This window comes from Osmia lignaria, chromosome 9 (assembly GCF_051020975.1).
Source record: "Osmia lignaria lignaria isolate PbOS001 chromosome 9, iyOsmLign1, whole genome shotgun sequence".
Lineage (NCBI taxonomy): Eukaryota > Metazoa > Arthropoda > Insecta > Hymenoptera > Megachilidae > Osmia > Osmia lignaria.
In genome coordinates, this window is record NC_135040.1 from 14,932,025 (window position 1) to 14,958,876 (window position 26,852).

The 26,852-nt window shown below is 38.8% G+C and overlaps 3 protein-coding genes and 3 long non-coding RNA genes across 15 annotated transcripts in view; 2 read left to right on the forward strand and 4 right to left on the reverse strand.

The window, feature by feature from the left end:
• LOC117611928 (uncharacterized) overlaps positions 1-7,075 on the reverse strand; it is a 39,003-nt gene extending 31,928 nt beyond the window's left edge. For 3 of the 8 annotated variants that reach the window (XR_004583276.2, XR_004583280.2, XR_004583275.2), the window contains exons 1-6: positions 4,538-4,823; positions 3,988-4,143; positions 3,406-3,904; positions 3,090-3,271; positions 2,748-2,897; positions 2,523-2,661 (exon numbers count right to left, since the gene is read on the reverse strand). Coding sequence is in view for 4 of the 8 variants with exons in the window: in XM_076690001.1 (XP_076546116.1) it covers positions 2,764-2,897; positions 3,090-3,271; positions 3,406-3,428 (339 nt within the window). In the remaining 4 variants the exon portion in view is untranslated. Of the gene's footprint in view, positions 1-2,522; positions 2,662-2,747; positions 2,914-3,037; positions 3,272-3,405; positions 3,905-3,987; positions 4,144-4,537; positions 4,824-6,961 lie in introns of those variants that run through there. The other 5 variants (XM_076690001.1, XM_076690000.1, XR_004583272.2 and 2 more) reach the window with 4 other exon arrangements.
• A 184-nt stretch (positions 7,076-7,259) lies between these two features.
• LOC143305667 (uncharacterized) lies at positions 7,260-9,986 on the reverse strand. The gene is made up of 4 exons (XR_013062750.1): positions 9,654-9,986; positions 8,462-8,562; positions 7,887-8,285; positions 7,260-7,802 (listed from the first exon to the last, which is right to left on the reverse strand). It is a non-coding gene; the product is annotated as an uncharacterized LOC143305667 (long non-coding RNA).
• A 679-nt stretch (positions 9,987-10,665) lies between these two features.
• Positions 10,666-20,302, reverse strand: LOC117602545 (uncharacterized). The gene is made up of 16 exons (XR_013062689.1): positions 20,150-20,302; positions 19,723-20,062; positions 19,352-19,480; positions 19,178-19,272; positions 18,935-19,101; positions 18,799-18,871; positions 17,143-18,424; positions 16,111-17,066; positions 15,652-15,815; positions 15,063-15,472; positions 13,452-13,638; positions 13,269-13,386; positions 12,455-13,098; positions 11,918-12,319; positions 11,005-11,356; positions 10,666-10,890 (listed from the first exon to the last, which is right to left on the reverse strand). It is a non-coding gene; the product is annotated as an uncharacterized LOC117602545 (long non-coding RNA).
• LOC117602386 (uncharacterized) lies at positions 12,465-16,449 on the forward strand. Its single transcript, XM_076689994.1, has 2 exons — positions 12,465-13,653; positions 16,193-16,449. The coding sequence occupies exons 1-2, from the start codon at positions 12,465-12,467 to the stop codon at positions 16,447-16,449; spliced, it is 1,446 nt and encodes a 481-aa protein (XP_076546109.1).
• On the forward strand, positions 19,717-24,858 carry LOC143305648 (importin-4). 2 transcript variants are annotated; one of them, XM_076689992.1, is made up of 15 exons: positions 19,717-19,856; positions 19,936-19,994; positions 20,352-20,438; positions 20,512-20,619; positions 20,686-20,838; positions 20,907-21,092; positions 21,165-21,459; positions 21,527-21,684; positions 21,756-22,353; positions 22,427-22,662; positions 22,739-23,291; positions 23,360-23,535; positions 23,612-23,820; positions 23,893-24,203; positions 24,294-24,858. In XM_076689992.1, the coding sequence occupies exons 2-15, from the start codon at positions 19,941-19,943 to the stop codon at positions 24,416-24,418; spliced, it is 3,249 nt and encodes a 1,082-aa protein (XP_076546107.1). In that variant the 5' UTR covers positions 19,717-19,856; positions 19,936-19,940; the 3' UTR covers positions 24,419-24,858. The 2 variants fall into 2 exon arrangements, with proteins under 2 accessions (XP_076546107.1, XP_076546106.1); XM_076689991.1 differs by lacking the exon at positions 19,717-19,856 and having other exon boundaries at positions 19,860-19,994.
• LOC117602562 (uncharacterized) lies at positions 21,270-26,347 on the reverse strand. 2 transcript variants are annotated; one of them, XR_004580983.2, is made up of 3 exons: positions 26,242-26,347; positions 21,496-25,413; positions 21,270-21,405 (listed from the first exon to the last, which is right to left on the reverse strand). It is a non-coding gene; the product is annotated as an uncharacterized LOC117602562 (long non-coding RNA). The 2 variants fall into 2 exon arrangements; XR_004580979.2 differs by lacking the exon at positions 26,242-26,347 and adding an exon at positions 25,661-25,801.
• Positions 26,348-26,852: the final 505 nt, after the last annotated feature.

Sequence of the window (26,852 nt, forward strand, 5' to 3'; positions counted from 1 at the left end):
GGCCACGGGATTAAAGGCGGAAGCGGCGAGGCAGGTCCTGCGAGCAAGGTGACTCGCGAGGACCACCCGTCGGGGCCGTTTAAAGGATTATCCTCCGAGGTGCCATCGTGTCAAAACACCGACCCTCTCTGAATGCCTTGACTTCGACTTTGTCGCAGGACCAATGGACCAGTTATAGACCAACTATAGATGAATTGTCTTTAAGAAATTAATTCATTTCGTCAGAAATAATAAAAATTCAATAAACGTATTAACAATTTTCAATATTCCAACACACAATTTCAATTACAATCGCTTCGTCACAATTGACAGCACAATATCAACCATTTCGTCGCACACTGTTTCACCTACTTCGACCATCACCTTTTATTTATGACCATGGCCATACGTGTGTCCACGTGTACGTGGACACGTCCTGTCAAATAACCAGCCACGGGAATGGCTAGCAAGCACACATTGTCCCGGTCACAGGCTGCTACCGTGGCACGAAGAAACTCGCCACTGACAGTCAGCTCCATTAAGACCCATTATGAACTCGCCCCGCGAAAGGTACACAATGTTCCTGTTGCACCTTCGCGGCAGCCAAGTTTCTGTCGTTTGCACGGTAACTCGTTATAATCAAAAGACAGATGCCATCGTTCGAAGAAAGGATAACGAGTTCTGCTTTGTGTAGGGCAGAGATCGATAGGGCACGAATGCAGGATCGTTCGATCCTTCGTTTAATTGCAGACTTTCTTCAAAATTGATTAATTTTAGTCCTGAAGCATTCTAATTACAATTTTATGTACATTACCACGTTCAAATATTTGCTTTCTGTTAAAATGATCATTAGTGCTACTTGGGTTTGTCCTGGAAACCCTTTCGAAAGCAAACTGCTCTGTTTCAAAACAGAAACAATCTAACAGCCACGCTTTGTTTAGCCAATAATGCTGTATATTCGGTACCTGGCATTGTTTGTTTACCTAATCGCCGCATTGTTTTGCGTTCACGCGTGTGTATGTACAATGGAATGCTGACTGGAGGATCCGAAAAAAAAATATCGCGTGACAGAAGCGTGACAAATAATATCGGTGCTCTGGTATTTCACACGTGCAACATCCAGCCGGGGAGCGAAAGGAAGCTCGGGTCGTATTAATTGTCGTTGCCTTTCGTCAGGCCGTTAATTAAGCGGTGACCGTCTGCTTCTGGGCGTTTTCTGACCACTGGTGCCACGCTGTCTTGCGGCTAAACCGTCCGGAAAGACGATCGTTTACATCTTTCTGGGTCAGAAAGTTGGAAGTTCGTTCTGTATCCAGACTCTAACATAAGTTCTTCTCGTTAATTAACGCATTAGTTGTGGACATTGGCCAAGTAAATGAAGATAAAAATATTGATAATGAGATGTTTCATAAATGAAGCAAGTTGCATCGATGAGGAAACGCTATGTATTTAAAACGTTTGATGTTTCAGTGGTCGAAACGTAACGTGGCCAAGGATATTTCTGTCCGTCGGCAACGTATTCGGTGCTTTCCACGACAACTCGTGAGTAGCCCGGTTTTCATTCATGATGGAAAGCTAAGTCGTCTCGTATCCTCCGCCAGGATTCCGAAAACGGTTCACTGTTTTCTCAGGCAGCCGGGCAGGCCCTGTCCGATATTGGCGGCTCTCTGTTTTCTTAAGCAGCGGGCCCACTTCCTTATTACCACGCCCGAAGAAAAAAAGAAGAGGATAGACAGCGTTTGGTGCCACGCTGTCTGCCAAAGACGGCATTCTCCGGCGACGATGACGAGTGGAGTCGTTCTTTCTTTCCTTCTCTTCGAAAGTATTTCAGAGATCCTGGTAACTTGGTCCAAACTGGCCGAGCGACAAAAAATCTTCGTTCTTCGGTATCTGTTTACTTGCTTCCATTTCACTATCGTCTCTTTCAAGTTTTTACACTGTGTCTAATTTAGCATCCGTTTACAACTTTATATTCTTAAAAACAACGCCTCTGAACCCTTCTATAGGTAACCAAATAAATAAACTAATGGTTAACCTAAAGTTAACCGAAAAACTGCCGCCAAATTATACCTCAATTCAAACATACTCGGTAACGAGCGACACTTTAATTCTCTTCATCCCCTAACCCCTACCCTCGAGCTCCATTTTCGTAATTGAAAGTCTATCGAGTGAACCAATGGTAGCGTCGCTTACCTCGTCTCCCCTACGTCCATATTCGCAGCCCTGAACTTCCGCGTGCGTTCGTGGCACGATCGAAGAAAAGCGCAGGTCGACGAAGAAAAGGGTACGCTAGGTGGGGTGGATGAGAGCCGCCCTTCGAGAAGGAAAGACGACGACAGGAACGAGGAAATATCGACGAAAGGGGATGGGTTTCTTTGTTTTGTGTGAAAACAGCCCCAGGGGTGACGGACTGTGGCATCAAACCAAACCGAATATTGCGTCTACACTTACGACGCTTCCGTGTTCTTTTGAGTATATGTATAGAAAAGATAGAATAGTCGTGGAAAACAGGAAGAAGAACGGAATCTAGTTCTGACACGTACCTGAACGAGGAAGGAGGTGGAACTGGAATATCGATCCACGGGACTGATCTTTGTGCGTCAAGGTGTGACACGAATTCGTCCTTTGCTTTCTTCATCGCTCTATCGCAGTAACTCTTTACTGTCCTTTAATTCTTGACACCTGTATATGCACAAATTAATTACGCCTATTTTAATAAGTAAGAGCTTCAGTGTTGATGTCGATGCATGCAAGAATCATGAACTTACCTCGTGTCATCTGCAATTAAAGGTCGTGACAAATGATCGCTCTGCACTGCCGACAAATCACGGTGATCCGTATCCGTTTGTCTTCACGGCGTCCATCATTTTTCCCTCGCGTTACGAACAACTCTCTCCTCCACTCGTATGCGCTGAAAGCTTGAGAACAGGAAATCTTCGTGGTACGAAGAAGAAAAAAAAAAAAAAAGAAAATAGGAAAGCGTGAAAAAGAACGTATCGAGACGTAAATCAAACGGCAATTAAAATTAGCGAGGGGTTCGCGTTAAACGGCCGGTTACATTTATCCATCCACGGCTCTTTGATGAGTTTTCCTGAGAAAGCCTCGGTTACCTCGAACTTCTGTCGGTTTTTCGGCATTTGCAGCTTCGAGGTTTACGCGTATCCGTTGTCGCTTCTCTTTGATGTCGTTCGCCATCGAACCCTCTTCCTTCTTTACGCTATTCCCGCCTTCCATCTCTCTCCTTCCGTCTTCCTCCGCGGATCTCTTCCACTTCCTCTGTTCCTTCCTCTTTCTGCAAGAATAACTTTTTACAATTTTTTGTCTTACTTATTCGTCGCATCAAACTGATGGTACACGACAACGGTTCATCTTGAAGTTTATCAGAAAAACTTCAATCTTCAACTGTAACTTAATTGTTTTCCTTACTTTTCTTTGTGCAACAGTTCCATTCAAGTCAAGATTTGGACTTTCCAAATCGAACTGGGATTTCTCAAAGAATATGATTATCCATATTAGGATAACTGGTGGCGTTATTCAGTGTTAAATCGCCTAATCTACGGATTTTTTCCCGCTGAGTGACTGGTGGCGATGTTTGACACAGAATTCATAATCCACAGGTTAATCTAGACCCATTTACGAGTTAATCTAGCCACACTCTGTGAATGGGGACAGGGCTTGTCTTGACCGTTCTTTCAGATCCGACTCGTCCCTTTTCGTGCACGTATATCTCAAGGTGGACACGAAAAGGGGCACGAGGCCAAAGAAAAGGACTTCGAAGGGTTCATCCTTGTCTCTCTCTCTTTCTCGTTCTCGGTGTTTTAAGTCGTTCCAGATGGTCAGGGTTGAGGTTCTCTCATCGCAACCACCTACAAGGGTGTGGACCTCCGTCTAAGCCGAAACAAATGTTCTTTGCGACGGGCATTTACTAAAACCAAATTCGGATGTTCGAATTAGTACGTTTTTTGATAAGAACAGACAAGAATACAGGGTTAAACAAATGTACCATACCGATGGCATCTGTTTTTGCTGATAAGAACGCAGGTGCAGTTGCAGTTTGGAAACAACGAAGGTCGAAGAGGTTAAAAACATAACATAGCTAACAAAAAATGAATCCACAGCTAAATATGTGCTTCAAAGGATTCTTTTCTTCTGGATCATCGATACCTACATGAAACAAACACGAAAGGATTTTAGGTTATTTTTTTAATATTTAACTTTCACTAAATAACAAAGTAACATATTGGTTAACTGAATTTCATTCTTGCAAAGAATTTGCAATCTATAATAATAACAAAATGTATTGTTCGATGTCTGATAAGGCGATAACTGTCCTTTTGCAACAGAGAAGCAGCGCAAGCTTGTCTCTCGAGTGGCAACATTAACTCAAGTGCGTGAACACTCGAAGGATTATAAGTGGGTTGCGGCCGAAATCGAATATTTGGATTCGCCGTGACGTGTATACTCGTACGTCTCCCATTTTATTACCAGCCACGTTAATTGTGACAGCCTCACAGACGTTACGATTATTTTTTCACCACGACCTTCTTGGCAACCTTACCTACGGATCACCTTACCGTCCGGAACAAAACTATCTTGAACGGATTTTCGTCGAAGTTGTCCTTAAAGCGTGAAGTGAGCACTTCAACATTCCACGCTTTTACGACTCTTTCTGGAATATCGTGGGATATCGATAACGATCGCGTCATAGAAACTCGAAAAATGAAAATTAAGAGGAAAGCGATATCCTGAATAACAAAAATTTCTTTGTTGCAATACAATGCTAATAATGGGTCCTTTGGTAACCAAAATTTTGTTTGCACGAGACAAACATTCTTAATGAACAATAGCAGTATTTTTCACGTATCGAATACATGACAAAAGATTCTTTAATTCCAGCTGATATCTCGTAAAAAAAAAGGAATTCGAAGGATTATTTCAGCGAGCAAACTTGCAACCTCCCAACTGAAAAAATATTTTTCGTCGACTCATCGTGTTTCTATTGATATGCAAATTGCATCGCACATTAGAGTCATTCGGGTATTGGGCAATCGATCATTAAATCGAAAGTTTCGAGGGACATAAATATGACTATAATTCGTTCAGTTCCAAAAAAAGAAATTTAGAAAAAAGAAATGGCGATTAAGATGTTTCGATCTAACTAACCTACCTGTTGTTCCAAGGTCACGCGAAAGGTTCAATATTGATTCAGAAAATATACGAAATCAGTCGGTGAACAGGTTGGGACAGAGGGTTCGAACGATGTTTTTATTTAGTCTAGGATAAAGTATTTAAGGATTCAGTTTTATGTATTACACCAAATATCACGTAACTTTATGAATCATCGTGATATAATACTTTGCAATCTTGGAATAAACAAATTTACCTATTCTGGGATTACTGTACCTTATTATAGCTTCCAATTACTTTATGAACTTCCAGAGATGTTGTTTAAATTGTACACAAAACATATTACGTTTAATAATAACTGAGACTGTTTATTTAAACACTTGTTTCACGAAACTGATTTAAAACCACAATGAAAATGGGGTTACTATTATCATACGAATAGCGACATCTAGAGGGAAAGACTCTAAACTATCTTTACCGGTGGATAAAGTTACTTTCTATATAGCAACTGTCTGTGAAAGGGAAACCAACTTCACCGACTGTAAATTATCGCCTCTTTCAATTTTCCTCTTTATCGATTGTCCATTAATGTAGAATATCTATTACATTGATTACTGATCAAACAGAATTATAATCATTGTTAGTTTTGAAATTAAATTTTATGGCCCTTACTAAAAATTCCTATCTACACTATAATATCCGATTTATCCTTATTGTTATTTTTCTATTTCATCAAACTGTTTCCATATCAAGCTATAAATATTTATCTATTTCTAAATAATTATTTCTTACATCATTCCACATCTAATCCTTTTATCATAAAAAAGAAGAGTATGATTTTTAAATTTTCAAATTCTTAAAAAAATGATTGTCAAGGGGTGACGTACGAAAGAAAGATACTTTTTTGGTATCATGTACCCGCTGGACAGTCCAAACAGATGGTTCACGTCCGAAAGCTCGTAACGATACTCTGTCTTGTAAACATAGAGAAGACAGCAAAAGTATTGTCTGTTTCTACATCACACTGTAGCCAGCATCTTACCAGAAAACCGACCTTAAAGATTTCCATCAATGAAAAGGGCGAGTGGTGGTAGAAAGAGTTAAGATTTATAACTTCCGGTTTGTTGAAGAAGATTCTTAGAAGATGGCGTTCGTTTCGCAAGGATCACCATTATCACAAATCATTGATTAAAATTCAATAAAGCAAAAATTAAACTAATTGGCTTATAACCTATCAATTTAAAATAATTCTGTTATCTAATTAGAAATATTCACATTAGGCACATAGAGTTACAATATAATAAATATTGTGAAAATAATGGATAAAATTTATTAAAAATAAAAGTACTATCTTAGGAGGCTTCTAATGACTTTAACGCGATCCTCAAAATACCAAAGATACTTGTTGATGCTTTGAGGTAAATTTTTTCCTAACATTCAGGAATCTAAGGATCAAAAAATCGCGTACAGTTACCATCGACTCGTAAGCCAGGCCACAGTGTGTTCACGGTGCCCGGGTTTCTATTCCGGTAGGCCGAGTCTTTTGACAAACGGTCGTTAACATTTAACGATGCCGTTAAATGTCGGTCCGGCAAGATGGCTGCAGCTGTAACACGCTCTTCGTTCTAGACTTGAACGAGCGCTACGAGGGCAAATCAAGCGAGTGTGAAAATGCCGTAGATTTCGCGATTATTTGCTGTTCGTTTTGTATTCATCGCGTCAAGCTGTTACTTGGAAGTTATGAGGGAATATTAGTCGGAGGAACGATGTGAAATAAAGCGTCCCGAGCCAGAACCGATTGTAATCGTCTAAACATTGTGGTGGTGGCGCGAATAATAAATCGTTTGAATCTTACCCTGCCCACGTTGAATTATATTTCATGAAGAGGTATGAGCTTTTTTAGAGGATGTTGCGTCACAATGTACCACCATCGTGTTGCGATTAGTAAAATAGATGTAGTACATAAAACCTAAGAAAAAAAAAACAAACATTTATTTTACGAAAAATAAATAAATAACTTTGCTTTGAAATATGTTTCAAGAATTGCTTCCAAAAATTTTCATTCAAAATCATTAATCATTTTCACCACACGGCAACAAGGTTGCTTACACGGTGTGCAATCAAGACTGGTTTCTTTTTTCTCATGGGTAAAGAAAAGAGAGGCGAGGAAAGAAAAAAAAAGGGTCGAAAGACCGTAGAGACGGAATCTCGGAGAGGTCGTGTCAGTGCAACCCCCTACGGTAGTCGAGATCTAAACACTAAAACACTGGATTAAGTGGGGTACATACGTTGCGTAAACAACCAAGCACCACGGGGGTGCGTCCCGGTTAGTGAAAAATTTCTACGCAGCAGGAAGGCGTTCATTCGTAGACAAGCGCTATTACAACGTGCCTTCAACGAGCTTTCACGTGAAAATAATCATCCTTTGATGCAACGAAACGTTATCGCGATTATTTTAAAAATTACTAAACTGAGTCTTCTTTCACGAGAGATTCTGTTATGTCCGATGAACTGTTGCATCGAAGCTAATTCTGATTCGACGAACTAGACTGTTTCGCGTTTTTAAAATTGGAAAAAAATTTTCAAAGTCTCTACTATATTGTAGAGTTGTCGAATATTGAAAAATTTTTCTAATAAAAATAATTCATTTATACCTATACAGTCTCTCATCTTCTGTCGTTAATGATCCAGAATACCTGCGAAGGGTTAAAAAATCGTGAAATTCGAGATTTTTTGGAGTATTAGAGGGAATCAAGGGGAGATTCTTGATAGAAACTTACACGTATAGGAGAGGGACTTGCGCGCTTTCCAAAATAGCAGCATCAGCGGATAAACATGTCTTATTTTGAGAGCTGGTATTCCCTCTCCGTTCCTCTTTAGAACTGTTCCACCGACGAGGCCTGATCTTACGCAAAAGAAACACTATCCAGACACTGTACGCCAAGGATGGACTGCAGAAATCCAGGGGAAATTAGACGGTGCTCGAGGAAACCACGACGAACGGCGCGTCGGTTTCACAGAAATTTACGAGCTTCTGGAGAGATCGATCGTGGATGATTACCACCAACGTAGACCTCTCACCCTTCGCTTGTCGCTCTTCGGGGCGATTCGATTTTTCTAAAGCGGTGAAAACAGCCCGCCCCGATGTCTACGTCTCAAGGATGCCCGTGAGAAACGACCTGAAATTAAGATACAGTCAAGGGAGGTATGGCAACCACGTGCTGATCCATTTTACCCGTTCCACTGGTCGTCGCGTTCTTTTGACGCGAGACGAGGGACAACAAAAGCAAGAGAGGGGAGAGAATTGTTTGTCTTAAATACAGTTTAAAAGGCAATGAAAACAGGGAGCCGTTACCAGAGAAAAGATATCAGTTTCCTTAAAAGATGCCGCGGCGCATTCACCTCCGGGAGTAGCTCAGGTAGTATCCGACAGGTACTCGACCGCTGATGGATGCTCTGAAATATAAATCTACTATTAATTTTCTTTGAAATACGAAAAGAAATATAAATTGATGAGTTACGTTCGCATAAGTATCTTTGGTTTTCAAAGGCATTTACTCAGCACGATCGAAACGGAAGACGTGTACAGGTACACGGACAAATCTGGCGGTGAACATGGGGTTAAAGATGCGACAGGAACATAGGGCTCGTAACGTGCACCCACGATCAGCGGTATAAAATTACGGTATCGTGTAAACAGAGAATATCGTCGGCGCGTCTGATGGCCGCTTGGGTGGCCGTCAGAGCCTCACGTGTTCTCCACAAGCAGTGAGACTCTAACTTCGGCCTCGTCGAGCAACCGAGATCGCGTAAATCGTTGAACAATCGTCGAAACGGAAGTCCGTCAACTACTTGGCGGATGTCACGATCCTATTATATACTCTTGAACTTCTTTAAAATTTAGTTTTGAAATTTTCAATTTTCACAGCTTCATACTTTGAACTTTGATACAATTTTACAAAGTAAAATTCAGGGAGCCGTTGTCAGAAGCTCGAATTCCAAAACGAAAGTTCCACGAACAAAGGAAGTTGCGCAACCCTTCTTCTTACCCCGTGTTAACTAGTAAACCCATAATACCGTTGGTTAAAGCTATAAAAGCAAGGGACAACTTCGATGCTCTCGCTACTCTTGAAAAGCGAATCACTCAGAATTAAAATGGCTACGCCGCCGGATGTAAACAGACGGAAGGTTCGTTTCGTGCACGCGAGACAGGCGGCCGCAATGTCTGGTTCCGGTCTGCGGTTTTCCTACGGGAACACGTGCGACCGAAACCGGGTTTTTCTTCGGGTGGTCTTCGCCCTGTGCTCCGCGTTTTATCTTTAAAAAACAAGCCTCTACTGTCTCGCGATTTCGAGCGATATTGGAATACCTTTGGAGAAAGAAGAATGCGAAACCGTTGGAAAATATCAGACGTATGTTTGGGAAAACATTTTTCTTTTTTGATAAAGATTGTGTCTTAGTTATTACTGCACGAAAAATAAAGTTAATTAGCAAATGACAACGATGAAGATTAACTTTATCTTCAGGTCATTACCGAAATTTTATACCTAAACGGATAGCTTCAATATGCGTTGTCGTCTCAAAGCAGAAACGGAGCTGGATGTTTTTTCTTCAATATAATTTTTCCTCCTAGACATCTAGGACTCAATTACATAGTATTTTCCAAGGGCCACTTGAAGCTGTCGCAGAAAACGTCGCGAGGAAATCTTGGAAGCAGTAAAAATGGTAAACACTGTTGGGCGCCACTATCTCCGGAGGGTTGGCCTCTAAGAGAAAAGACGACCACTTCACTTTCAACCCTTAAGGCACGAGGTCCATTGCCAAGAGTCTCGTACGCTTCGAAGAGTGTGGTCTCTTATTTCTTTAGAAATTAAGAATATCCTGAAATCGAGATTTTGTTAAGCTAAATTAATTTAGAGTACAAATGAATGAATTTAGCTGGAAGAAACATGTTTACCGATTCAGGATAATTTTTCAGGATAATTTTGGATATATAATTAATTTGAAATACATATGAGAAGGTTTTAGCGATATCGTGATGAGTTTAATTAGAGCGAAGGAACCAGCCGTTGCAGGGATTCAACTCGAAGGCAAAGACAAGATGGCCGTGACGCTCCTCTTTCGTCGGATCGTTCGCTGTAAGGCAAACAAACTTCTTGAGAATTCGTGGTCTAAAGAGCGCAGGGCAGATGATATCGTCGGACGGACGTTGGATGACATTAAATAATTGCTCCTTCGATGCTACGTCACTGAATTTCTGCTTTCCTTGAAACCTAAATTATCAGGAATTGTTCTACAATATGCGTTAAATAAAAAACTCCTGGGAAACCTAACAAAATTAGCCATTTTGAAATTACAAGGCTTGCTTCATTTTATCTATCGCCAAAAGCAAAGTTTATATTAAGCACAAGTGCAAATGAATTTTAGTTATAATCTGCTGAAAGCCGTTTCTAATAACATTTCATTTAAAACCTTTCACTGAAAAAGTTAGACGTAAACAATTTTGATAAGTATCTATATAATAATCCATTAACAATGAAATGAATTCGTTTATTTCATGCGAACATTTTTGACTACGTGTTCGATGCAGCGAAATCCCGACCGGAAACTCAAGTAGAGGGCCGTAATTCATGATAAGCCTTGATCGCTTCCTTTCTTTCAGGACCAGTTACTCGACACCTCGTCACGTGCTTTGACGAATAAACATTTCGCTTCGATCGGCTCCGATCAACGAGTTAATTGACAGCCGGATCGTTGTAATCTAGCCAAGGTGGTGACGAAATACTGTACGATAAGAAATGAAAGTTCATAGAACCGAAAGAATAATATAGGGCACTGTTGCCGTTCTTTAAATTAGGGGAACTGAAGCAGTGTACCAAAATTTTAAATTAAACATACCTGCTGCTATAATCGGATATTTGAAAATTTATGCAATTCCTTGTTACATCATTAAGGTTTTAAATATTGCAAAGAGGGATAATGGTGGAGAATCGACATTTTGTGTTGCACGAATCGATGATTCGTAATGACGAGTCGGTTCAGTCGGAAACTGACATCACTGGCTAAATTTCTAGATAATCGACACTGATTTCAGGATAAACCGATGATGCAGCGATTCGAAGAGAAGATCGAAGCGGATGATGGAGGGCGGTTCTATGCGCGGGCGGAGCATGAGTCTGCCGCTTCGTTGGCCAACAGGTGGACCAATCGTTTCATGGAGATTTTTCCAACCGTCTGGAATCGCTGTGTTCTGAAATTGTTAAATTCGTTACTTGTTAGCGATCATTTTTAGAGGCAACATTAAGAATAGAGTACTAAAGTGAATAGAATTTACTTTTGAATTGTTGATTTAATTTCCCACAATTTTTTAAACAAATTTCTATTGTTTCAAAATAATTTATCCAAAGGATAAAATTAGAATTAAATAGAGTGTAAAGTAGAATACTTAACATTCAAAATTTGATCAATAGTGTACCTAATTCAATTAATTATAATAGTCATCTAATAAATAAAAACCCTCCTCGTTCTTCTAATAATATCGAAGCCTCAGACAACAGTCTCCATCACTGACAATCAGAAAACAATCCAATAACCATCCGCAACATTTTTCTGCAATAAAGAAATCTAAGAGGCTTATGTAATCATTATCAATTACAAAGTGATCAGCGAGTCTGATAATCATTCTCAATACCTAAAGCTTAATGTCATCAGGCGTGACACTGTAAAATTGTAGACATCTGCTATTGGTTGCGGCCACGAGCTTCAATGCTGAACTCTAAGCAGCAACCAATAGAGAGCCAAGATACATCACCCTCGCTGGTTACGCCCACCAGGGACGAAGCTGGGGTCGTGACGGCGTGTCTCGCGTCATCGCGTCGTACCAAGCTTCCACCAGGTCCGAAGTTGATCTCCGGGTCCAGTCATCCGAAAACACTTAGCGGCGCATCAGCGAAACGTCTGCCAAGTGGCAAGTCTAAATAATTGACCCCACCGTGCGGCACCGTGCAAACAATTTACATCGACCACACGTAAATAACGACCTCTCTCCTCTTCCTTCTTATTGTGATTACCGAGTTAAACGCGTGGCTGCCACGCGAATCGCTCTACGCCGTGGCAAACATAAATAGTAAATATACCGTGAACTGGTGGATTGTTAAGAAGTGTCCAGTGCTCGATGCTAGCAACGAGATCCTGAGGATCAAATTCGTTTGATCTGAAATAAGGATATCGTAGATACTGTTACTCTAAATCTAACGGTGCGGTGATAATAATTAGTGACATTAGCCTCGTGTTCGAGGGTCGGTGAAGTGAACGTTTTTAGAATGTTTACCACCGTGTGACGACTGACCAGGGACTTGATGGATCAGACAGTGATAGTGCCGTCGACACCTCGCGGAACCAGCGTCGCCATGAAAAACGAATCGGAGACGAGTCTGCATCTCCAGGATCAATCCACCGTCGCCCATGCCAACTCCAACTCGGTGGTTCCACGAACGAGCTTGTCGATGACCAGCAACTCGAACCAAGAACAAAGTTTGGACCCACTGATGTGCAATCCATCCAGCACAGAATTACCAAGGAAGCCAGGTGCGCGTCGCCAGGAGAAACCACCCTACTCGTACATAGCGTTGATCGTAATGGCGATTCAGTCTAGTCCTGGAAAGAGATTAACCCTCTCGGAAATATACTCGTTCCTGCAACAACACTTCCCCTTCTTCCGTGGCGCTTATCAAGGCTGGAAGAATTCGGTGCGACATAATTTAAGCTTGAACGAGTGTTTCATTAAACTGCCCAAAGGTTTGGGCAGACCAGGGAAGGGTCACTATTGGACGATCGATCCTTCGACGGAGTACATGTTCGAAGAGGGAAGTTTCCGTCGACGGCCACGAGGCTTCCGTCGCAAATGTCAAGCTCTGAAGCCACAGTATCCTCAATACTTCGCCGGAAGTGGTCCGGTCGGCGTTCAGCCGTCCGGTTACGAGAATCTAACACCTGGAAGCATGGAGTACGCGAATGGTTACCAGAATCAGTATCAGAATTACCAGGAGTACGCGATGTACGCGCCTGGAGCACCGGTGTCAGCCGATTGGGCCTACCCCGAGGCAACGTACAAGACCCCACCCATTGCGGAGGTAACTTACAAGACGACGGAAGTCACTTACAAGACTGGGGAACCGTCGGTCTACAGAAACGGTGAGATCGTGGCGTTCAAGAGCGAGCCAGGATACGCGTCCAGGAATCAGGATCAACTCGCCTACAAGGCGGCCACGGAAGGATTCTCTGTAAAGGATCATCAACATCATGCGGACTCTGTTTACAAAGAGAACGATACTATGATGACTTACAAGTGCCCGTCTAATCCGGTACCGACTACTCAAGCAACCGGACAGGATTATTACGTCGGCTACGGGCTTGCTGGCGTGAACAATACCGGGAACAATGTAAACGTCGCCATGCAAGGAATTCCGGAGCAGACTGGGAACAGTAGTCCTGTTGGAAACGTCAGCTCACCGCACAGCGGTTGTCAGACACCTGTAACGGATAACGGTGAGTGGATAATTTAATTTTCTCTGAATATTGCAATTAACTTATATCGTAATAATAATTAGAAACAAAGATAATCGCGACGACCACACGGAAAACACTTTTCGCGGCCCTCTCGGGATCGAGATTGAGAATATCGTAGACGATTCACCTTTTCAAAGAAAAAATAACCAGACATCACGAGGTTAACACGAGATCCCGGAGTCGAAGACAACAATGACAATTCATAACAGTCAGAGGTGGCCATGTGGAAAATCGCAGACAGTTTACGACCGTATGGGCGCCGGGCCGGGCACCGTAAAACTGTAGGCTATTCGTTCAAAAAATGTCTCGACACGTTTTACATTCACACAATTACTAGGCACATTGAAATGTACGGGGTTTTAAAGCTTTTCGATTCTTTTCGTATCTTCAACGTTAATGAACCTTACAGCGAAATTTAGATTCTACCGAAGAGGTGCACAGGAAGTGATAACTTCCTGGAGGAGTAAATTTAAAAGTCAGTTTTCGTTGAACAGTACCGTCGAAAGTACACTTCTCGCGGAGCGAACAGACACGAAATCACCGGAGTTGACAGCGCCTATTAGTCCCGGTGACATTCCCTGTCACGCGCCATGCGAGAAGACATAATTCGTAACTGGTAACATAACATACATATGTAACAGGGCGTGACACGAAATTTTGACGTTCGGATTAATTTACCGTGGAGACCAGTGGTTAACAAGTAGACGACAATTAAACGCTCGTTAAACGTCCCTTTCCTATTGGCAGTAAAATCTTCGTCTTACACAGTACCAAATATCATGGCGAAGCAATCTTAAAATATCACTACATATCTCTTTTACAAGTTGCTGTAAAATTGTATTATAAAAGTCAAATGTTCATTACCTCGATTCGTGTGCAAAATAACGAATTCATAAAAGAATCTGTGGTATTTCATTTACGTTCATTTAGTTTCTGAATGAATCGAATGAAACGCAACAGCGTACTATATGCTCGATCGTGTGATAAACAAATGATCGAGAAGAACGAAAATACACGGTTTTTTGTATCGGTTACCGGTAGTCGCGTGCTGGTAAAGTGAGGTCTCAAATCGCTTATCGCGTAAACATTTACAAGTGGGGTAAACAAGATGTTCTTTAATCTAAGTACATCGAACGTAGCCACCTCAAACATTAGCCCGTTCGTTTATTAAACCTCTCCGCAAGATCGACTTCGCTTTCATAGTTCACTGATCTCCAAGATATTGTATAGATAGTAACGAACGCTGATTCCCCTTGCTAACGAACCGATAATTTTATCAAACGATATGCAAATCAGTTTTTAAAATATATCTTGAAAACAAAACTACGGAGTATATTTATACCGCGTGAATCAAGAAACCAGTTTATTTTCCTCAAAAAAAATCTGACCTTCCAATTTTATATCAATATTGTTAGGAAAGCCTGTATATCCATCGTTCCGATCAACAGATCGTTCCCATTCCTACACTCCCGTTATAAGTACAATCTATTCCTTCTTTCCACCTCGATACATCGTGGAATCGACAAGGGATAAACGTGCCACCCACGCAACCCTTTCTCCTCCCTTCCATCTCCTGGCGTTCAGTCAGTAAAGTGTAAACGAGATCAATCTGCAGACGTCTCGGTTGGCCCCAGTTTTCCTCTTTCTCCTTTTTCTTCTACCCCGTCGCTGTTGGAATGTATTTCTGGAGCGATCTCTCTACTACGGCATCGTTGTTGGTAACGCCGGCTCCGATATTCGCCGAGGAAGCCGGTTCTGTGCTCTTTTACTGCCATCGTATTTCGACGTTACGCTCCGACTGAAAGGAAGAGGAAAGGAGAGTAAGAAATTTGCGCGCGAGAACAGATTGCTCGGGCAAGCAGGAAACTTCGGATTTCGTACGAACGGGTAGAGAGGAGAGACGGGAAGAGATTTTGACTGACGGCACTGCCATTGAGACCACACACGACGCCGTTTTAAAACCCTCGTTACACTTGCCTTCGATCTGGAATTAAACCGGACTCCAATTGCCATTGAGACGCTCGTTGCTTTTAAAATCGTGTTACGTCGTTGATCTTGAAGGTACAGTACCGAGCAAAATAGACTTTCTATGGAAAAATGGAAAATTCCTCCCCTTCCTTCCCTTATTGCGAACGTGGATTCTGTGAACAGAAGACAAGACGTTGTAAAGAGAAAACGAAGAAGAAAAAGAAGGGAATAGAAAGACAAAGACGACAGTCGAGACACGAGTGAAGTGTGCACTTGAGGAAGAACTACTCGAGAGCTGCCGGAGGTTCAGATTTATCGTACCTATACAAGGACTGATTTCGTATCGTGAGATCTTTGACTTTTTCCCTTCTTTCTCTCTTGGTCGCATCACGTGTGGTCTCGACCATTGAAATTTTTTCCAAAATTCACTCGTTAAGCACTTACATGCTGCTTTACCAAACTACTTACTACCGTAATTATTTTTTGTCTGTTTCTCGTATACGAACGTTCGAGGAGACAAAAAGATTTCGTGCTTCTTCTTGTGTTCCAGGGATAAAGATGCAGTGTCCGAATTCGAATTCGAACAGTTCCGGGGGTGGACTGATCGACCGTAAACCGTCCTACTTTGGTCATCCGGCTGGATCGGTTACCTTGAGCTCGTTAAGCTCTCTAAGCTCTCTCAACTTGAGCAACATCGGTGGATTGAGTATATCAAACATACCCGGTACAGTTTCTTCGAACATTCATCACACGACTACCACACCACCGACGACGATGTATTACGATCAGATCAAGTACAGTATGTGAAACGACCTGAAACAAAGTGTAACGTGTTACAATTTGTAAACGTAGTGTCGATGAAACTTTGAAACAATTGCGATGAGCAAACGTTAAATAGACTCTGCTGTCCGAGAGACCAAGTATGTACAAGTTGTAAAGAAAAAAGAAAAGAAAGAAAATGGCATTGCGTGCTCGAGAATCATCGAAAGCGTTGTACACCTCGCAAGCCTTGCTAAAGAAAACCATTTCTTTTCAGCCAGCCGCTTCGATGATCGCGCACATTGAGCTCCTATTTATATTTATATAGCTACGAATAAAAATATTGTTAATTTAAGCTCTTCATTGCGAATCGAATTAGAGAGTCTACGATTGTCGTATGCATGTATCAAGCCGAATGGAGTAAATATTAACAAGGTGACGTTAGTTTTGCGGTTACGATAAAGAATTGTTCTTTTTTGTTGATAATGGCAAGCTCTTTCCTAGTCCCCTGCTTCTCGTCCACAAGCGAATTCTGAGAACACCTCTGGTTTGTCAGACAGTTTGAAGCGTCGTCCCGCGGAATATGATTTATGCTTTTCGCTAGCTCGTATTATTCGCTTCTGTCACTTAAGATCTTCTTCTCCGTAGCTTCAATCATTCCTTACCTACAATAAAATTCTTTCGACTCTTTACAATTTCAATGATTTTTTAATTTAATGATACAGGTTTACAGAAACCTACTGATGTACATTTTTGGTAATTTCATTATTTTCTCTTCCTGAACAGAGAAAACAAGATTTCTTTTTCCAGAGAAGTTAAAGAGGAACCAGCCAGTGCCTCGAGATCCTTCACAGGAGGCTATAAAGAAGATAGTAACTTGCTGCTATAGTAATGCCGAACGAATTTCTATTGGAACAGCTTGTTGCCTGTCCCGGCCATAAAAATGACGAACACGTCTCGGAGCCTTCCTTTTGGGTAGCAAAGATACACTTATTTGAGTAATATGGAGTTTCCCTGGAGGTTCCTTCTGTCACGTGTTCAAATAGTGCCGGCTCTTTTGGAGATGTTACCATAAAATCACGTGCTTGCACCTCTTCGCGGAAACGTGATCCGATTATCCAGCCTGTCATGTCCGAAAATAGTTTGGTGACAATATCATTATCGTGGTCAAGGAAAAGGGATAAAGAACGCGTTTAGGAAATTCAGCGATGAATCAGGCTAAACTCTCTTTAGCTCTTTCTCATTTTCTCTGGCGAATCTATGTTTATATAAAAATGTATAGTCAACACGATTACAATGTACTCATTGTATCTACGGTCACTATAAAATATATCCTGTTAATATACTTGACTATGATTACAGCTACAAGTTTTGCAGCATCGTCATTTTGAGAGATAAATGACCCTTTGTTTCATCGATTTAACCATCTATCGGTTATTCCCTTGAATCGTCTTAGAGAATTAAGAGGCAAAGGAGATTGCTTATGTAATAAATTAGAGAACTCTCGCTATGCAAGATGGTAGATCGCACGTGGTGTCGGCTTACACGAAACAGATTCATAACCGACATTAATTTCTCATTAAGATTTTTCTCGCAATAAGATTCATCCTTGCCTGTGAATCTGAATCTGTTCGTCGTGAGAAACGCGATTGAATTTTCTCTGTCGTGTGTTTCTACTTTAATTCTTATAGTAAAGTGTAAAAACTTTGAAAATATTTGTTCACTTCTGTAGTACTATCGCGTGAACCGGATACTAAATTGGTACGAAAAAAAAAAAAGAAAGCTATTCCTCTTTCTCGTCGTCTGGAATGCAAGTATGTAAATCGGACGACGAACATGCACGAGGTGCAAGAGGAGTCGCTCAACGAGGCCGCTGACAGGTCATCTTGCTGTCTTCTAGCTGTGCTTTTTCAAGTTCATATTTCTGCGATACTTTTCCACCGAACGTGATATATGTTGCTTCAACAAGCGAAGCATCTTCTATTTTTTAATATGTTATGTAGTATATATTCTTGATATTTACCTGAAATAAAGAAAAATTTGTTAAACGTTAAACTGCAGCTGTGTTGCTTACTGTCGTTGAAAAACAATATAAATCTAATGATTGTTTATAGCTTTTTACCGTGAAATTTTAAAATAGTAATCCTAGGAATTCAAGAGACTGCATTATCTCAGAGCGCGCCCGTATTGGAGCATTTACAAAAACGGAGGAAGCAACAGAGAGGGTACGATACGAAAGAAGGGTGAACAAGGAGTAAAAAGAGAGGTAGGCACAGGAGGAAGGGGTTCACTCTAAAATAATAAACTGTACGATGCGATGTGCTAGACGAAATCAGGACAAACGGTTCGCAACTCATACTATACAGACAAGAAAAGAAAAAAAAAATTCATTATTACCGATATTAACAGATATATGTTAAATATTCTTTCAACATTGATGATCTCTTCATCGACAAATGGAGTTTCCAATCTACAACAGAATTATTAAACATTCGTATTAATAATCTACATCTAAAATTTCAAAATTACTTACTCGTACATCTATTACTTGAATTAGTAAACTACCGCCCTTTTGTAACTGAACTTTTTAAAATGGCGTTACCACCACCATCTAGTGGCGAAGGACAGTCGAAAGCAAAAGAAAATTGCCTGTTTTCTTAAAATAAATGTTTTGCGCTTCGTTGACGCCAGCAGAGCTTCCTGCAATCAAAATATAATTCGAATAAAGGCATTACAGTTTTGTGAGAATATTAAAATAGGTAATTCAACAAATTACATTTCATGGGCACCATCGAAACTGATGAAATTGAATTTTGCTTACTTCTCTTGCAATGATTGAGTTTTTCGACTTACTGTAACTCGTGAGATGATCTGCATGAAAAATATGCTTCAAATAGAAACGATACCTTATATTTAGTAGTTATAAAATAGTAAAAATAAAAAGAAATACCTTTGATACGTTATCAGAAAGCGCGCACTGAAAATACTAACTACTAACATCATCTAGCGGTGAAACAAAGAACAATGGATATCGCCATTGATACCATTTTGTAGCGCGCAGTTACATAAAGTAAAAATCCTATAAAAATAATGCTTGCACAATGTTTTCAGCTTATTAAATTAATTACTTTAGAATAATACAATATTCTTTCTGATTGTTATAGGATTTCACTAATTATAAACTTGAAGAGGATGTAAACCTTTAACTGTACAGTAGGGCGCAAAATTTTCTGATCTTTATGACGATTTGATGTTTAAGTGGAAAGAAATCCTTCAGGCTGGTGAAACATTTATCTTTGAAAGATAGTGGACTTAACTTACTTTACAACGTGTTCTTCTTTACAATATCCAATCTAATTTATGGTAATTTTAGTTGGTTTGAAGAAATTTTCTTTGCAGTTGATACACGCAATATTACACATGCGCTTTGACCAACTATAGGACGTCACCAACAGGTCAGAAAAGCGGTAGTAGACAGCCGGCTATTTTGCTCTAAAGTACTGCGAAATTCATATTTTATTATCAATATTACAGCAATAATGGAGGAAATATTATTGAAGTTACTCGTAGCCGATAACGCAACAATACAACAGGTATAGCTAGAGGAATGACACTCAATAATAGAAAGAAATTTTGTGACATTCAAAACACGTGTCTGCTCCTGTTGATAACCACTTCAAATTAAATCAGTTATTTTATTTAATCAACATTATTAACTTTACCAGAAGATGCTTTTTCTTTCATGTACCTTGTATACTTGAAACGAATAAAATATTCTATTTCCTGTCTTCCTTTCTTTGCTGTTCATACCTTTGATGTTTTAATATGCATGCCATGTAATCCTTTCTAATATTAAAAAAGGCTGAACATACAAGTGTGTCTTCAAGGTCCTGTTGACAAAGATTTTTATATTTTACTTTTAACATATAGTATTGATAAAATGTTTATAGGGAACAACAGAGCTTAGAGAAGCTTTTAAAAAACCAGAGAGTACACCAGCATTATGTCAACTTATTGTTACTTCAACAAATTCTCAGGTATTTCACTTTTACTATATGAACATGTTGCTTTCATTATCAATTTTTATAATAAAAGATGATGTATGTTTAGATACGACAGTACGCTGCTGTATTACTTAGAAAACGCTATGGAAAAGGAAAACACTGGTTAAAATTACCACAACATATACGTACTGAATTTAAATCAGTAATTTTACAAGTAAGAAAATATAATTTTAGGGATTATATTTTGTTAATAATATATTCAGCTTCTGTTGTCTTTTAGGCATTAGTAAATGAGCAAGAAAAATTTGTAAAGAATGCAATTGCACAATTAATTGGTGTAATTGTAAAACATGAATTGCCTACTAATGGATGGCCAGAGGTGTTACAGTTTGTGCAACAGCTAGTTACTAGTGAAAATTTAAATGATAAAGAGGTATAAAGACTCTAACATATTTTGTAAAATTTCCAAGAAGTTTCATATAAAATATCATGTTGTTACAGTTGGGAACCTATACTTTGTCAATTATGACAGAAATTGCACCCGATGCGTATCTTACTCATGTTGGTTCTCTTGCAGTTCTTTTGGCACAAACATTAAATAGTTTACAAGATTTGGGAAATCCTGTAGCGTATTATGTTTTAAAAATAATGCAGAACCTTGTTCCTTTGGTTGAAGGTGATCAAATGGTAGGTCATAGATAATTGTTAATAAAGTAACAAAAGATATTAACTGTATTTAATAATGCATTATTTTTACAGATGGTAAATGCTTATCATCAAATGATGCCTCGAGTAATGACTACAATTCAATCGCTTACCGCTACTAACGAAGATAAAGCAATCGAATGCTTTGAGCTATTAGATGAACTGTGTGAGAATGCAGTGTCTGTAATAGCACCTCATGTCAAACCTCTTGTCAGTATGTGCCTTGCTATTGCTAGTAATAAATCATTAGACGATGCTCTTAGAGTTAAAGCAGTTAGCTTTATTGGCTGGTTGGCTAGGACAAAAAAGAAAGCCATAATCAAACACAAACTAGTTGAACCCATTATAGGTAAGGTATAATAATATTATAAACAGCCTTACTTACAAAAAATTAATTCTTTAATATGACCTTATAGATCTCTTGTTCAATCTTATGTCTACACGACCCGAGGATGATAATTATGAAATTTATTTTAGCGGTGATAACGAAGATAATACACCTGTAACTTGTGCTACCCAAACTTTAGATCTACTTGCACTTAATTTACCGCCAGAGAAATTAATTCCTCAATTGGTATGATTTGAAATATTTTCAGCAATCTTTCATAGCGTACGAAATTAATTTATATGAAATTGCTCTTACAGTTGCATTACATTGAACCTAGTCTTCAAGGTACAGATGTATATGCAAAGAAAGCATCATATTTAGCGATGGCAGTGTTAGCAGAGGGTTGTTCAGAATATATCCGTACTAAATATCTTGAATCTTTCTTGCGTTGCACCTGTCAGGGAATTACCGATTCCATTCCCGTGGTACGCAATGCTGCACTGTTTGCTCTTGGACAGTTTTCTGAACATTTACAACCTGACATTTCCCAATATTCATCTGAATTATTACCGGTGTTATTCGAATATCTTGGTCAAATATGCGCTCATATTAAGCAAGAAAAGAAAGAGCCGCCTTCGGTTGATCGTATGTTTTATGCGCTGGAAATGTTCTGTGAAAACTTGAATGAAAGTCTTCTGCCATATTTACCAACTTTGATGGAAAGACTTTTTGAAATTCTAAGTGCAGATACTCCTGTTCATGTTAGAGAACTTTCTTTAAGCGCTATAGGTTCAGCTGCCATGGCAAGTAAAGAGAACATGTTGCCATACTTTGAAAGAATTGTTTCCATTCTTGATAGTTATCTTTCGGAGAAACAGTCAGAAGAAACCATGTGTCTTCAAGTACAAGCAGTTGGTTCGTGTGTTTGATATTTTATCTAATCAACATAACGTATAGTAATTATGTTAATGGTTGATTACAATTGTAGATACTCTTGGTGTAATTGCAAGAACGATAGGTGATAAAAATTTTGCACCTTTGGCTGGTAGGTCTCTTAATTTTGGAATGAAATTATTGAAAGAAACCGAAGATCCAGATTTGAAAAAGTCTATTTACGGATTGTTTGCTTCGATTAGTACTATAATGAAAAAGGAAATTGCAGCTGCTCTTCCAGAAATCGTTGACTACATGATAACAAGCATACAAAGTTCAGAAGGCATAGTAGTAAGTAACTTGTATAATGATAATGAATACTGGAATGGGAAACACGTGCAGAAATATATTATTCTGTTTTTGGTAGCCTCACTTCAAAGAGGATGAAACCTCTGCTTTTCCCGTTTATGAAGATCTTAGTGAAAATGAAAATGAAAATGACGAAGAAGATATTGAAAACACAGATAATGAAGATGACGACGATGACGACGATGTCGCGGGTTATAGTGTTGAGAATGCATACATCGAAGAAAAAGAAGAAGCAATTTTAGCGTTGAAAGAAATCGCAGAGCATACAGAGGAAGCATTTCTGCCGTATCTTGAAAAATCTTTTGAAGAAACATTCAAATTAATTAATTATCCACAAGAAGATATTCGCAAAGCTGTGATCGATGCTATTCTACAATTTTGCATTAATTTCTCAAAAATTAATACTAACGAAGGAAAAGAGGCTTTATTGAAAGCTCTCTCTGTATTTATTCCAAAACTGTCGGAATTAATAAGATTAGGCGACGAACGAACAGTAGCTATTAGCGGTTTAGATGCTTACACAGAGCTTTTGAAAGAAATAAAATCAGATGTTCTTGTTGGAGAAGGTCATAAAGATGCTATTATGAATTGTGTTACAGACGTAATGTCAGGTAAATATGTAGCCCAGAATTATTTTTCATATTTTAATAATAATTAGCTAGAATGTGATTTATGATAGGTAAGACGGAATGTCAAGATCAGGAGGAAGCAGAAGATGTTGACACTGAAGCTGAGCAAGATGAATTACTAATTGAATGTGCCGGTGATGTGCTATCTAATTTCGGAAAAATAATCCCTCCAGAAGATTTTGCACTTTATTTCCAAACTGTCCTGCCGATGCTTTTAGAAAGATTGGTACGATTCTATTTAATCATAGTTACATTTTTCCTGATATTATATTTACATTTTGAAAACTAGCTAATATTTTCAGAAAAAAAATAAATCTGAAGCCCAAAGATCTTTTGCAGTTGGTACAATTTCAGAATGTTTCTCAGGGCTTAAACATACGGTAGCCGCATTCATACCTCAGTTGCTTCCTATATTTTTGAGGCTTACAGATGACCCAAGTGCTGAAGTTCGTAATAATGCGATCTATGGAATTGGTGAACTTGCATTACATGGAAAAGATGCAGTTTATTCGTATCCTTCTAATATCTTATTCCAAGCTTTGATGAAAATTTAAACTTTTCTTCCTTAATAATAATTTGATAGACATTACCCTGATATTTTACAAGTTTTATCAGGTGCGATTGCTAAGGAATCTCACGCAGGAGCTCGTGATAATGTAGTCGGTGCAATTGCACGACTTATCATCGCTAACTATTCTAATTTGCCTCTTGATCAAGTATTCCCAGTTTTTGTTAATCAGTTACCGTTAAAAGAAGATTTTGAAGAGAACAAGGCAGTGTTTAGAAGCATACTAACATTGTATCAAGCCGGTCATTCTATCTTACAACCTCATATGCAAGTATTACTGAAGGTAGCTATTAGCGTGTTACACGAGGATAGAGCTACCGATGATGGTACGTTACATAATACTTTTTTTATCATTTAACTATTAAGATATTACCGTGACATGTAATTAAACTGTACGTTTATATTTTTTTACACAGAGGCAAAGAATTTTGTTATGGAATTTAGCAAATCCGCTCAGCGAGATTTCCCAAATGAATGGAATGCTGCATACGCCGAACTCCCGGTAGATGTTGCAACGAAGATTCAACGTACATTTTGTTAGATTTCGAAACGAATTCGAAAACAACGATTTTTTATTGTTTTGCTTTGCATATAATGTGCAGACTGATAGGTGAAGATATTGTTATCTTAAAGAAAGTGATCAACGAAACGTGTCTCGTAAAGTTATATGAAAAATATTGAGATTTTCACCACTAGTTACAATAGTTTACAATTTTATACCATATGTCCAATATCGAAGAGTTCTCATAATGATGGAAATCTTGTTGTATGCTTAAGATGTATAATACCAGACATTTGACTAAGTGCAATTAATCAAACAGAACAGTGTATTCCGTTTAAGCCTATTTTTGGTACTCACATTTCATAAAACTACATAATGATTTCATGGTGGGAACATATATTTATGAGGTGCTATGTATACTGATTAGACAATCCATTAAATTCTAGTCTGTTGATTCTCTCTCTCTCTATTTTTTTTTTTCTTTTAACAAACTTATATATTATTTTGAAATATTTGAGTTATTTCAGTCAGCACAGTTATGAAGATTAATATTGCAACCAATGATGGAAATTGGAAATTTCAAAATCTAATAGATATACAGTAGGCGTTAAAGAAATCTTATATGGAATAGCAAACATTTTGACAAATAGGTTTTATGTTTATTTGTATCCCATAATGTTATGTGTAGCATGAAGTATTGCATGTATACATTGAAGATAAACGTAATATTTGAAAAATAAAATTGTTGCACTGTACCCTTTTTTACAAATATTGTTTGTGTTTCTTTATCTATGAAAACTCCCCTATTGAAACATGTATCAACTGTTGTTAAGTGTACTACGAAACTAACTAATGTTCTAGAATTTCAATGTTAAAATTTCAAATAACCATCAACATTTTGGTAAACTCAGATATCGAGCTTTGAACGATACTATCGGTACTTATCTGTAAACACGAGATAACTCGGTAGTATGTCATGTTTTTAGGAAGCCATCGAACATTCGTCTTATTAATCAAGTGTCTTCGATTTCAGTCTGTGAACATAAATTACAACTGTTATATGTTTGCACAAACATTCCTAAGATATATCGGTATATTCTATCGCAAAAATGAAGCCTTAACTTAGATGGCAATCATAGAAAAGTAAGGATGGGTTTAAATGTAAAAATTTGTCTGTACATATTAAACTTTATCATGTACGTATAATTTTTTCTCAATCATTCGCAATATCAGTAAATGAATAAGCATATTAAATTCGTGAGAAAGATTAAAATAGATTACGTTTAGGTGATTTGCAAATCGAAGAATCATAAAAGAGCAGTCGATCTCATTATTACCGACGGAATTGATTATTGGATCGATCGAATCACAGGTGCACACATGTGCTCCAAAATTGAAATATTCAACGATGACGTCAATCTGCTCAAAAGACAACGTGACAGAGAAAATACAACGCGTATCCAATGTTGTTTACACGATAATGAGGAATTTCACGTCAAGATCAATGTTTAATAATACGAATCTTATTGCGTACGAATACTATTACGTGTACAAATTTTATTATATCTAAAAGGCACGAAATTACAAATTAATTTGAATTTATAATTGAACAGTGTTGCTCGGGAAAGAAGGAATTCATCGTTATCGACCGGACCGATTTGACGTACCACGTGATCGAAACGAAACGATCCACAAAATGAGGGGACGTTCTCGTATCTATACGTCAAGATTCAAATATGAAGTATACATCCTATAAAGTGTGCAACACGTTTGGAGAAAGTGTTCCGTATACGTGTACCGTCGTAATGAGTTTCACGACCAGATGATGCTTCGTTTAACGCGTATCATCCTGAGATACTCACCTGCCGATCGACGACCTTCTGACATCGAGAGAACGGAAGTCATAAAGCGTTATCGAGGTTCTTTTCGTGCCACTGAGCCGGGTGAGTTAGTCATCGATGATCAAATGTGTGTAAACCCACAGGTATACGAGTCTGCGTATGTACAGCGAAAGGGAAAAGTGAGTAGACACTGTTCAAAATAGAATAGATTTCAACAAATTGTAATTTTTCAAAACGATGAAAATACATATTTTAGTGAATTAATTTTTATAGCTTCTCAAAAAACCTCAAGTTATTTACACCAATTTTAACCGAGGTATTCTATTTTGAACAGTGTCTACTCACTGTATGTACACAGTGTATCGAAATTTGTCAATATTTCTTTGTTTATCAGTTGCACTTTTTAAAAGCAACATACTTTTGAAAACATCATTTTCTTTTCACTGTTTAATCGATTCGTTCTTACGTTTAGAAATCACCGGAATGATTGTTATGCCAATTGTATAAGCAGCGATACTGTACCTGGATGAATTAGCGGGAAGAATGATCGAAACCAAACGACTGTGAAATATCAAAACATTTACCTTTCATGAAATCATCAAACATAGAATAGATGAATAAGTTTCAGTTTA